This window comes from Vicugna pacos, chromosome X (assembly GCF_048564905.1).
Source record: "Vicugna pacos chromosome X, VicPac4, whole genome shotgun sequence".
In the NCBI taxonomy this organism is placed as follows: Eukaryota; Metazoa; Chordata; class Mammalia; order Artiodactyla; family Camelidae; genus Vicugna; species Vicugna pacos.
This window is the reverse complement of record NC_133023.1, coordinates 107565597-107578307: the sequence shown is the minus strand read 5'-3', so window position 1 is coordinate 107578307 and position 12711 is coordinate 107565597. Positions and strand designations below refer to the sequence as shown.

The window sequence follows — 12711 nt, the reverse complement described above, 5'->3', positions numbered from 1 at the left end:
CTAGCTTTAGTACTAGATTTTTTTATTCTCTTTGATGTGATGGTAAATGGGATTGTTTCCTTAATTTCTCTTTCTGATGCTCCTTTGTTAGTGTATAAGATGCAACAGATTTCTGTATATTAATAATAATATTTAATAAGCTTCAGTATCTTAGTTTGTGAATGATATTGATTACGCATGTATTGGTACTTATGCAGCTCAAGACTGAGTTTTGCTATTTTGTAAAACAAATTGGGAAAGCTTCCATCATACTTCGCGATGCCAAAGTAGATAACACCGCACTGGAATAGAAATTTACTTGGAAATGTGAGAGTGATCATCACTAAACTCGGTGGGGTCAAGAGAGAGAGAAGTAAAAGTGAAAGATAGTTAATTATTGGCTCCTCCTCCCTTTTCTTCTGTCAGTCTATAAAATTATAATTATGTGTGTATAACCTGGATTTGTCTGGCTCAGTTAAGAAAGGAGGAGAAAGGCAACCTGAATCAATAGGATCCCTGCTCACCATCTCAGTTCATCCGCAGACGTACACCGAGCCTCTGCTCTCTGGAGGGCTCGGTGTTAGCAGTGGGGACACTCGGAAAAGCAGGACAGCCCACACCTAGGATAGTCTAGGAGCCGCAGTCACATCGGGAAGTTGGTGACATGTCTCCTGAGTCCCATAGGGCAAAGGAAAATAGGGCGAGGGGGTGGGGGTCCGGGAGAGAGCACCCAAGTGTAAGTGCCCAGCGCCAGGGCAGTTCAGGGCTTTGGGAAGCTGGGGTGGGGGGAGGGCGGGGCTCCTTCTGTGGGAGGTGATGGTAATGAAGCTGGGTGTTGGCGGCAGGCAGACGTGCAGACGGCACTTGTTAGTGGTGAGAGGAACGTGTCAGGTGGGAGATTGCTCTGAGAAGCCCTCTGGGATCGTGGATACATCTCCTGGGCGAGAAGGGAAGGTGTACTTTGTTCAGGGATGCTTAGAGACCTGCTTATCCTGCCTGAGCTGCTAGAACACTCAGAATGCTCCAACTGCAGGGAGGAGTGGCGTTTAATGTGGCTCACAGTGTACTCAGTCTTGGCATATATAGTTGAAGAGGTTTGGAAACCGCCCCAAACTTGGGGTAGGATTTACTGGGGTGTGTTCTTGGAAACTGTCTGCTGGACACTTACACTGATGGGTCAGCTCCCCTCGATGGTCAGAATCCAAAGCCATAGATGAGGAATGGTCCTGGAAATCGCAGGGAGGAAACACCCACCGAGGCTGAATTCCAAACAGGGAATCCACCTCCGGCCCCCCCGACAGCCCTGGGAGAGCCCCGGGCACGGGGTCCGGATCTGACGGGCGCTGATGCCCCCTCCCTGGGGGGTGAGAGAGGTGAGGGCCTGGGTGAGGGAGGCCGGCTTCAGGTCTGCACAGGGAAGGAGCCCAGCGCTGCCAGGAGTCAAGGTGGAACCGTGTGGAGGGACACAGATCAATGGAACAGGATAAATCCAGGTCGGTTCCGCTGTCAGCCCTGGGAGACCGCAGGCAGGGTGGCGGGGATCAGTGCCCCAACCCCCACCCCCGCTTCCCTCTCGGGGGTCCAGGCTGTGGAGGGGCCTGGGTCCAAGGGGAGCAAACTGAGGTGGGCAGAGGGAGGGGCCCAGGCCCAGCCTGGAGCCCAGGTGGGGAGCAGAGGGAGGGCTGAGGGACCCCCGGGGAATCCATCTCAGCCCCTGGCGTCCACGGTCCTGGGAAGCCCTGGGCTTGGTGGCCTGATGTGAGTCCACAGACTCCCCTGGGGGTCTCTGGGCAGTGAGGGCCTTGGTGTGAGGGTGTGGGCTCGGGTCAACAAGGGGGCGTCCCAGCAACCGCCAGGGCTGAAGCTGAGGACCCTGACGGAGGACAGAAGTGGCCAAACAGATCCCTCCCCTGCTGTCAGCCCTGGGAGGGCCTGCGTGTGATGAGCACTCGTGGGGCCTTGACTTCCTGACATCCGGGTCTCGGAGGGACTGTGGTCCTGGGATGAGGGGCGTGGCTTCGGGGGTTCCAAGGGGAGGCTACATGCTTCCTGAGTCAAAGTGAGGACCCCGAGGGACAACGGAGGATTCCTGCACCCGGGGACAGTGTTGGACATTGGAGGCCTTGGGGCAGGGTGAGCACCGGCGGCATTTCCTGACACCCGGGTCTCCGAGGGACTGGGGTCCTGGGGTGAGGGGCGGGGCCTCGGGTGGCCAGAGGCTAGACGACATGACGCCTAAGTGACGACCGTGAGGGAGAACTGAGGGCTCCCCGAACCCGGAAAAGAGGCCATCCCACAGACAGGGAACCTTGCTAGCAGCTGTCCGGAGGCCCGAGGGCAGGACGGGCCCACGTGTTGTGTCCTGACTGCGGCACCCTGGTCTCAGAGAGACCGGGGACTTATTGTGAGATGGGGGGTGGGGGGACCCTCAGATCTGCAGAGGAGAGAATCCAAGGTCCCACTGGGAGTGAAGCTGATGACTGTGAGCGAGCAGTGAGGACCCTCGACCCCAAAACACAGTCGGTCCTGGGAGGCCACAGGTCGGAACAAGCACAGGCGGCATTTCCTGCCGTCCGGGTCTCGGAGGGACTGGGGTCCTGGGATGAGGGGCGTGGCTTCGGGGGTTCCAAGGGGAGGCTACATGCCGCCTGAGTCAAAGTGAGGACCCCGAGGGAGAACGGAGGATTCCTGCACCCCGGGACAGTGTTGGGGCTTGGAGGCCTTGGGGCAGGGTGAGCACCGGCGGCATTTCCTGCCATCCGGGCCTCAGAGGGACTGGGGTCCTGGGATGAGGGGCGGGGCCTCGGGGGTTCCAAGGGGAGGCTACATGCCGCCTGAGTCAAAGTGAGGACCCTGAAGGAGGAAGGAGGGGCCCCTGAACCCAGAAAAGTGGCCACCCCACAGAAAGGCGCCCTTGCTTTCAGCCGTCCGGCGGCCCGAGGGGAGGACAGGCCCACGTGGTTTGTCCTGACTTCCGCATCCGAGTCTCAGACAGACTGGTGACATAGTGAAAGGGCGGGGGCCTCAGGTCTGCGGAGGAGAGAATCTCAGGGCCGCCTGGGAGTGAAGGTGACGACCGCGAGTTAGCATTCAGGGACCCTGGACCCCAGAACAGAGCCAGTCCTGGGAGACCATGGGGCGGGAGGACCTCGGGCAGCAGTTCCTGAAATGCGGGTCTCGGAAGGACTGGCGTCCCGGAATGACGGGCGGGGCCTCAGGTGGGCTGAGGGGGGAATCTCAGCTCCTGCCAGGAGTCAAGGGGAGGACCCTGAGGGAGGAGTGAGGGGACCAGAAACCCCAGAACAGAGGGGACGCAACCGATCCTGCCCCTGCTGTCAGCCCTGGGAGGCCCCCAGGCGGGATGAGCACACGTGGTGTGTCCTGACTTCCGCATCCAGGGCTCAGAGAGACCGGGGACTTACTATCAGGATGGGGCCCTCAGGTGGTTGGAGCGCAGAATCCCAGGTCCCGCTTGGAGTCACGGTGAGGACCCTGAGTTAGCGCGGAGAGGACCTCCCACCCTAGAAGAGTGGGAACCTGCCAGAGCCCAGGCCTGCTGCCAGCACGCGGGTCCAGGGCTGTGCCACAGTGTAGACCCCAGGTCTCCCCTCCTTTCTCTCCCAGGGGCTCCAGACACCGGGAGGTGAAGGCCTAGGTCTGAGACACGTGTCCTCGGGTCACAGAGCACAGGAGGCCGGCAGTGTCAGGACTGAAGGTGAGGTGTGGGCCCTGAGTGTGTGCCCGGGGGCTCCTGGAACAGAGGGGACCCCACGACGCCAACGTCCACTCCACCCACCCCCTGTCGCCCCCAAAGCCTCGGGCTGTGCCGGCTGCACCCTGAGGAGCTGCCTTACTTCCCCCGTCAGGTTCACAGACGACCGTCCACCAGGAGGAGAGCCCCTGTGAGGCCGAGGGCACCCCTGGAGAGGAGACCTGTAAGTGGCCTTTGTCAGAGCCCCCCAGGGTGGGTTTCTCAGCCCGGGCCGCTGACACTCCCTTTCTTCCCCAGGCCCGTGGGTCCCCATCTGTCACCCCTGGCCTCGCTCCTCTCAGCTGCCCGACACCACTCACCGTGCCTCCCGTTCAGATGCGTGACCTCCACCACACTGAAGCCGACTTTAAGGACCCAAGAGCGGCTGAGGATTCCATGGATGAGCAGGACATTTGGGTGGAGGAGGAGGAGGAGGACGCGGAGGAGGAGGACGAGGAGGAGGAGGAGGAGGAGGAAGGCGGCGCATCCCCGTTGTCTCCCTCCTCCTCCTCCTCGTCGTCTTCCTACTCAGTCCTGTTCCTGGGCACTGGCGAGGAGGCGGCTGATTCTGGGACACCCAGTCCCACGCAGAGCCCTCAGGGTGTCTGCCCCTCCCCCACAGCCGTGGCAGCCCCTCCATGGAGCCAGTCGGAAGACAATGGCCTCAGAAGCCAAGGTGAGGAGGGGCCCAGCTCCGGGCAGGACCCGGCAGATGCCGAGTCCCGGCTCCAAGATGCATTACACTTAATGATGGCTGAACTGATGGGCTTCCTGCTCCACAAGTACCGCACAAAGCAGCCGACCTCAAAAGAGGAAATGCTGAATGCGGTCCTCAGAGATGACCAGGACCACTTCCCTGTGGTCTTGAGCCAAGCCTCTGAGTGTCTGCAGCTGGTCTTTGGGGTGGATGTGAAGGAGGTGGACCCCAGGGAGCACTTGTATGTCCTGGTCCCCACCCTGGGCCTCACCTACGATGGCATGCAGGACAACGGGCAGAGCATGCCCAACACTGGCCTCCTGGTGATACTTCTGGGTGTGATTGTCCTGGAGGGCGACTTTGCTCCTGAGGAGGCAGTCTGGCGAGCACTTAGCAAGATGGGGCTGTGTGCTGGGAGGGAGCACTTCATCTACGGGGAGCCCAGGGAACTCATCACCAACGTGTGGGTGCAGGAGGGGTACGTGGAGTACCGGCAGGTGGCCAACAGCGATCCCGCTCGCTACGAGTTCCTGTGGGGTCCCCGGGCCTACACGGAGACCAGCAAGCTGCAAGTCCTGGAACATTTCCTCAGGGTCAATAGAAGGGGTCCCAGTTCTTTCCCATCCCCGTCTGAAGAGCGAGTGAGTGATGAGGAAGAGGGGGCCTGAGGCAGACTTGCAGCTGGGCTCCTTCTAGGCCCCTGTCCGGCAGCTTCTCCCGCCGGGCAGGAAGTGAGGCTGACTCTTCACTGTGTGTCTGAAGAGCAAGCAGTCAGCCTTTTAGGTAGTGAGGGCCAGGGCCGGTGGGGGGGAACACGGTGTACAGCATCTCTGGGCTCCTGTTCTCTACAATGATATGGAAATTCATCTTCATTTCCCTTAGTGATGCTTCAGATGTTATTCCTTTTAATAAATATCAATATACTTTATTTTATTATACAGTTTTTTTAAAGATTACATTTCATTTACAGTTCTGAGAAAATATCGGTTATATACCCCTTGTTGTGCAATACGTTCTTGAACCTTGCTTACACCCAATAGTTTGGACCTCCCGCTCCCTCACCCCTATATTGCCCCTCCCCCCTCCCCCCTGGTAATCACTAGTTTGTTCTCTATGAGTCTGCTTCTTTGTTATAGTCACTAGTTTGTTGTATCTTTTAGAGTCCACGTATAAACTGATATCATACAGTATTTGTCTTTCTCTGTCTGATTTATTTCACTTAGCATAATGTCCTCCAAGTCCATCCATGTTGCTGCAAACGGCAAAATTTTGTTTTTTATGGCTGACTAGTATTCCGTATGTGTGTGTGTGTGTGTGTGTGTGTGTGTTTGTGTGTATCCATTCATCTGCTGATGGACATTTAGGTTCCTTCCACATCTTGGCAATTGTAGATAACGCTGCTATGAATATTGGGTGCGTGTATCTTTTCAAATTAGTATCTTTTTTTTTTTTGAGATATATACCCAGGAATGGAATTGCTGGGTCACTTGGTGGTTCTATTTTTAGTTTTGTGAGAAACGACATACTGTTTTCCACAATGGCCACACCAATTCACATCCGCACCAACAGTGTAGGAGGGATCCCTTTTCTCCACATCTTCGCCAACATTTGCTCTTCGCGTTCTTTTTGAAGGTAGCCATTCTGACAGGTATGAGGTGATATCTCATTGTGGTTTTGGTTTGCATTTCCCAGATGATTAGTTATACTGAGCATCTTTTCACGTGCCTGCAGGCCACCTGCATTTCCTCTTTGGACAGATGTCTATTCTGTTGTTCTGCCCGTTTTTAGTTGGGTCATTTGTCTTTTTGATGTTGAATTGTATGAGCTGTTTATATATGGTGGTTATTGCTCCCTTGTCAGTTGTATCATTTGCAAATATTTTCTCCCCTTCAGTAGGTTTTTTTTTTATTTAGTCAGTGGATTCCTTTGCTGTGCAGAAGCTTTTAAGTATAATTAGGTCCCCGCTGTTTATTTTTCCTTTTATTTCCTTTGTTTTAGGAGATGGATCGAAAACGTTATTGCTGTAATTTACGTCAGAGAGGGTTCTGCCCATGTTTTCCTCTAGGAGTATTATAGTATCCAGTCTTGAATGTAGATCTTTAATCTATCTTGAGTTTATTTTTGTGTATGGTGTTAGAGAATGTTCTAAGTTCGTTCTTTGACAGGTAGCTGTCCAGTTTTCCCAGAACCACTTATTGAAGAGACTGTCTTTTCTCCATTCAATATCCTTGCTTCCTTTGTCGTAGATTCATTGACGGTAAGTGTGTGGGTTTACTTGTCACCTCTTTATCCTGTTCCATTGATCTGTGTGTCTGTTTGGGGGCCAGTACCGCACTCTTTTGATTACTACAGCTCTGTAGTATAGTCTAAAGTCAGGGAGCATGATTCCTCCCGCTCTGTTCTTCATTCTCAAGATTGTTTTAGCTATTGGGGTTCTTTTCCTTTTCCGTACACTTTTTTAAGTTATTGGTTCTTGTTCTGAGAAAAATGCCATTGTTATTTTGACAGGGATTGCTTTGAATCTGTAGATTGCCTTGGGTAGTACGGCCACTGGGTTGTATGGTCAACAACACTGATTCTTCCAATCCAAGAACACGGTGTATCTTTCCATCTGTTGGTGTCATCTTCAGCTTCTCACATCAGTGTCTTGTAGTTATTGGAGTACAGGTCTTTGGTCTCCTTAGCTAGCTTTAGTACTAGATTTTTTTATTCTCTTTGATGTGATGGTAAATGGGATTGTTTCCTTAATTTCTCTTTCTGATGGCTCCTTTGTTAGTGTATAAGATGCAACAGATTTCTGTATATTAATAATAATATTTAATAAGCTTCAGTATCTTAGTTTGTGAATGATATTGATTACGCATGTATTGGTACTTATGCAGCTCAAGACTGAGTTTTGCTATTTTGTAAAACAAATTGGGAAAGCTTCCATCATACTTCGCGATGCCAAAGTAGATAACACCGCACTGGAATAGAAATTTACTTGGAAATGTGAGAGTGATCAGCACTAAACTCGGTGGGGTCAAGAGAGAGAGAAGTAAAAGTGAAAGATAGTTAATTATTGGCTCCTTATCCCTTTTCTTCTGTCAGTCTATAAAATTATAATTATGTGTGTATAACCTGGATTTGTCTGGCTCAGTTAAGAAAGGAGGAGAAAGGCAACCTGAATCAATAGGATCCCTGCTCACCATCTCAGTTCATCCGCAGACGTACACCGAGCCTCTGCTCTCTGGAGGGCTCGGTGTTAGCAGTGGGGACACTCGGAAAAGCAGGACAGCCCACACCTAGGATAGTCTAGGAGCCGCAGTCACATCGGGAAGTTGGTGACATGTCTCCTGAGTCCCATAGGGCAAAGGAAAATAGGGCGAGGGGGTGGGGGTCCGGGAGAGAGCACCCAAGTGTAAGTGCCCAGCGCCAGGGCAGTTCAGGGCTTTGGGAAGCTGGGGTGGGGGGAGGGCGGGGCTCCTTCTGTGGGAGGTGATGGTAATGAAGCTGGGTGTTGGCGGCAGGCAGACGTGCAGACGGCACTTGTTAGTGGTGAGAGGAACGTGTCAGGTGGGAGATTGCTCTGAGAAGCCCTCTGGGATCGTGGATACATCTCCTGGGCGAGAAGGGAAGGTGTACTTTGTTCAGGGATGCTTAGAGACCTGCTTATCCTGCCTGAGCTGCTAGAACACTCAGAATGCTCCAACTGCAGGGAGGAGTGGCGTTTAATGTGGCTCACAGTGTACTCAGTCTTGGCATATATAGTTGAAGAGGTTTGGAAACCGCCCCAAACTTGGGGTAGGATTTACTGGGGTGTGTTCTTGGAAACTGTCTGCTGGACACTTACACTGATGGGTCAGCTCCCCTCGATGGTCAGAATCCAAAGCCATAGATGAGGAATGGTCCTGGAAATCGCAGGGAGGAAACACCCACCGAGGCTGAATTCCAAACAGGGAATCCACCTCCGGCCCCCCCGACAGCCCTGGGAGAGCCCCGGGCACGGGGTCCGGATCTGACGGGCGCTGATGCCCCCTCCCTGGGGGGTGAGAGAGGTGAGGGCCTGGGTGAGGGAGGCCGGCTTCAGGTCTGCACAGGGAAGGAGCCCAGCGCTGCCAGGAGTCAAGGTGGAACCGTGTGGAGGGACACAGATCAATGGAACAGGATAAATCCAGGTCGGTTCCGCTGTCAGCCCTGGGAGACCGCAGGCAGGGTGGCGGGGATCAGTGCCCCAACCCCCACCCCCGCTTCCCTCTCGGGGGTCCAGGCTGTGGAGGGGCCTGGGTCCAAGGGGAGCAAACTGAGGTGGGCAGAGGGAGGGGCCCAGGCCCAGCCTGGAGCCCAGGTGGGGAGCAGAGGGAGGGCTGAGGGACCCCCGGGGAATCCATCTCAGCCCCTGGCGTCCACGGTCCTGGGAAGCCCTGGGCTTGGTGGCCTGATGTGAGTCCACAGACTCCCCTGGGGGTCTCTGGGCAGTGAGGGCCTTGGTGTGAGGGTGTGGGCTCGGGTCAACAAGGGGGCGTCCCAGCAACCGCCAGGGCTGAAGCTGAGGACCCTGACGGAGGACAGAAGTGGCCAAACAGATCCCTCCCCTGCTGTCAGCCCTGGGAGGGCCTGCGTGTGATGAGCACTCGTGGGGCCTTGACTTCCTGACATCCGGGTCTCGGAGGGACTGTGGTCCTGGGATGAGGGGCGTGGCGTCGGGGGTTCCAAGGGGAGGCTACATGCTTCCTGAGTCAAAGTGAGGACCCCGAGGGACAACGGAGGATTCCTGCACCCGGGGACAGTGTTGGACATTGGAGGCCTTGGGGCAGGGTGAGCACCGGCGGCATTTCCTGACACCCGGGTCTCCGAGGAACTGGGGTCCTGGGGTGAGGGGCGGGGCCTCGGGTGGCCAGAGGCTAGACGACATGACGCCTAAGTGACGACCGTGAGGGAGAACTGAGGGCTCCCCGAACCCGGAAAAGAGGCCATCCCACAGACAGGGAACCTTGCTAGCAGCTGTCCGGAGGCCCGAGGGCAGGACGGGCCCACGTGTTGTGTCCTGACTGCGGCACCCTGGTCTCAGAGAGACCGGGGACTTATTGTGAGATGGGGGGTGGGGGGACCCTCAGATCTGCAGAGGAGAGAATCCAAGGTCCCACTGGGAGTGAAGCTGATGACTGTGAGCGAGCAGTGAGGACCCTGGACCCCAAAACACAGTCAGTCCTGGGAGGCCACAGGTCGGAACAAGCACAGGCGGCATTTCCTGCCATCCGGGTCTCGGAGGGACTGGGGTCCTGGGATGAGGGGCGTGGCTTCGGGGGTTCCAAGGGGAGGCTACATGCCGCCTGAGTCAAAGTGAGGACCCCGAGGGAGAACGGAGGATTCCTGCACCCCGGGACAGTGTTGGGGCTTGGAGGCCTTGGGGCAGGGTGAGCACCGGCGGCATTTCCTGCCATCCGGGTCTCGGAGGGACTGGGGTCCTGGGATGAGGGGCGGGGCCTCGGGGGTTCCAAGGGGAGGCTACATGCCACCTGAGTCAAAGTAAGGACCCTGAAGGAGGAAGGAGGGGCCCCTGAACCCAGAAAAGTGGCCACCCCACAGAAAGGCGCCCTTGCTTTCAGCCGTCCGGCGGCCCGAGGGGAGGACAGGCCCACGTGGTTTGTCCTGACTTCCGCATCCGAGTCTCAGACAGACTGGGGACATAGTGAAAGGGCGGGGGCCTCAGGTCTGCGGAGGAGAGAATCTCAGGGCCGCCTGGGAGTGAAGGTGACGACCGCGACTTAGCATTCAGGGACCCTGGACCCCAGAACAGAGTCAGTCCTGGGAGACCATGGGCGGGAGGACCTCGGGCAGCAGTTCCTGAAATGCGGGTCTCGGAAGGACTGGCGTCACGGAATGACGGGCGGGGCCTCAGGTGGGCTGAGGGGGGAATCTCAGCTCCTGCCAGGAGTCAAGCTGAAGACCCTGAGAGAGGAGTGAGGGTACCAGAGACCCCAGAACAGAGGGGACGCAACCGATCCTGCCCCTGCTGTCAGCCCTGGGAGGCCCCCAGGCGGGATGAGCACACGTGGTGTGTCCTGACTTCCGCATCCAGGGCTCAGAGAGACCGGGGACTTACTATCAGGATGGGGCCCTCAGGTGGTTGGAGCGCAGAATCCCAGGTCCCGCTTGGAGTCACGGTGAGGACCCTGAGTTAGCGCGGAGAGGACCTCCCACCCTAGAAGAGTGGGAACCTGCCAGAGCCCAGGCCTGCTGCCAGCACGCGGGTCCAGGGCTGTGCCACAGTGTAGACCCCAGGTCTCCCCTCCTTTCTCTCCCAGGGGCTCCAGACACCGGGAGGTGAAGGCCTAGGTCTGAGACACGTGTCCTCGGGTCACAGAGCACAGGAGGCCGGCAGTGTCAGGACTGAAGGTGAGGTGTGGGCCCTGAGTGTGTGCCCGGGGGCTCCTGGAACAGAGGGGACCCCACGACGCCAACGTCCACTCCACCCACCCCCTGTCGCCCCCAAAGCCTCGGGCTGTGCCGGCTGCACCCTGAGGAGCTGCCTTACTTCCCCCGTCAGGTTCACAGACGACCGTCCACCAGGAGGAGAGCCCCTGTGAGGCCGAGGGCACCCCTGGAGAGGAGACCTGTAAGTGGCCTTTGTCAGAGCCCCCCAGGGTGGGTTTCTCAGCCCGGGCCGCTGACACTCCCTTTCTTCCCCAGGCCCGTGGGTCCCCATCTGTCACCCCTGGCCTCGCTCCTCTCAGCTGCCCGACACCACTCACCGTGCCTCCCGTTCAGATGCGTGACCTCCACCACACTGAAGCCGACTTTAAGGACCCAAGAGCGGCTGAGGATTCCATGGATGAGCAGGACATTTGGGTGGAGGAGGAGGAGGAGGACGCGGAGGAGGAGGACGAGGAGGAGGAGGAGGAGGAGGAAGGCGGCGCATCCCCGTTGTCTCCCTCCTCCTCCTCCTCGTCGTCTTCCTACTCAGTCCTGTTCCTGGGCACTGGCGAGGAGGCGGCTGATTCTGGGACACCCAGTCCCACGCAGAGCCCTCAGGGTGTCTGCCCCTCCCCCACAGCCGTGGCAGCCCCTCCATGGAGCCAGTCGGAAGACAATGGCCTCAGAAGCCAAGGTGAGGAGGGGCCCAGCTCCGGGCAGGACCCGGCAGATGCCGAGTCCCGGCTCCAAGATGCATTACACTTAATGATGGCTGAACTGATGGGCTTCCTGCTCCACAAGTACCGCACAAAGCAGCCGACCTCAAAAGAGGAAATGCTGAATGCGGTCCTCAGAGATGACCAGGACCACTTCCCTGTGGTCTTGAGCCAAGCCTCTGAGTGTCTGCAGCTGGTCTTTGGGGTGGATGTGAAGGAGGTGGACCCCAGGGAGCACTTGTATGTCCTGGTCCCCACCCTGGGCCTCACCTACGATGGCATGCAGGACAACGGGCAGAGCATGCCCAACACTGGCCTCCTGGTGATACTTCTGGGTGTGATTGTCCTGGAGGGCGACTTTGCTCCTGAGGAGGCAGTCTGGCGAGCACTTAGCAAGATGGGGCTGTGTGCTGGGAGGGAGCACTTCATCTACGGGGAGCCCAGGGAACTCATCACCAACGTGTGGGTGCAGGAGGGGTACGTGGAGTACCGGCAGGTGGCCAACAGCGATCCCGCTCGCTACGAGTTCCTGTGGGGTCCCCGGGCCTACACGGAGACCAGCAAGCTGCAAGTCCTGGAACATTTCCTCAGGGTCAATAGAAGGGGTCCCAGTTCTTTCCCATCCCTGTCTGAAGAGCGAGTGAGTGATGAGGAAGAGGGGGCCTGAGGCAGACTTGCAGCTGGGCTCCTTCTAGGCCCCTGTCCGGCAGCTTCTCCCGCCGGGCAGGAAGTGAGGCTGACTCTTCACTGTGTGTCTGAAGAGCAAGCAGTCAGCCTTTTAGGTAGTGAGGGCCAGGGCCGGCGGGGGGGAACACGGTGTACAGCATCTCTGGGCTCCTGTTCTCTACAATGATATGGAAATTCATCTTCATTTCCCTTAGTGATGCTTCAGATGTTATTCCTTTTAATAAATATCAATATACTTTATTTTATTATACAGTTTTTTTAAAGATTACATTTCATTTACAGTTCTGAGAAAATATCGGTTATATACCCCTTGTTGTGCAATACGTTCTTGAACCTTGCTTACACCCAATAGTTTGGACCTCCCGCTCCCTCACCCCTATATTGCCCCTCCCCCCTCCCCCCTGGTAATCACTAGTTTGTTCTCTATGAGTCTGCTTCTTTGTTATAGTCACTAGTTTGTTGTATTTTTTAGAGTCCACGTATAA

General features: G+C 56.5%; 2 protein-coding genes across 5 annotated transcripts; both read left to right on the top strand.

Moving 5' to 3' along the window:
- The first annotated feature begins 3308 nt into the window (after positions 1–3308).
- LOC140691808 (melanoma-associated antigen 8-like) lies at positions 3309–5095 on the top strand. The gene is made up of 4 exons (XM_072955942.1): positions 3309–3462; positions 3604–3694; positions 3846–3914; positions 3989–5095. The coding sequence occupies exon 4, from the start codon at positions 4067–4069 to the stop codon at positions 5093–5095; it is 1029 nt and encodes a 342-aa protein (XP_072812043.1). The 5' UTR covers positions 3309–3462; positions 3604–3694; positions 3846–3914; positions 3989–4066.
- A 4034-nt stretch (positions 5096–9129) lies between these two features.
- On the top strand, positions 9130–12330 carry LOC140691880 (melanoma-associated antigen 8-like). 4 transcript variants are annotated; one of them, XM_072956215.1, is made up of 4 exons: positions 9130–9224; positions 10715–10805; positions 10957–11025; positions 11100–12330. In XM_072956215.1, the coding sequence occupies exon 4, from the start codon at positions 11178–11180 to the stop codon at positions 12204–12206; it is 1029 nt and encodes a 342-aa protein (XP_072812316.1). In that variant the 5' UTR covers positions 9130–9224; positions 10715–10805; positions 10957–11025; positions 11100–11177; the 3' UTR covers positions 12207–12330. The 4 variants fall into 4 exon arrangements, with proteins under 4 accessions (XP_072812316.1, XP_072812315.1, XP_072812318.1 ...); XM_072956214.1 differs by lacking the exon at positions 9130–9224 and adding an exon at positions 9679–9823; XM_072956217.1 differs by lacking the exon at positions 9130–9224 and adding an exon at positions 9953–10160.
- Positions 12331–12711: the final 381 nt, after the last annotated feature.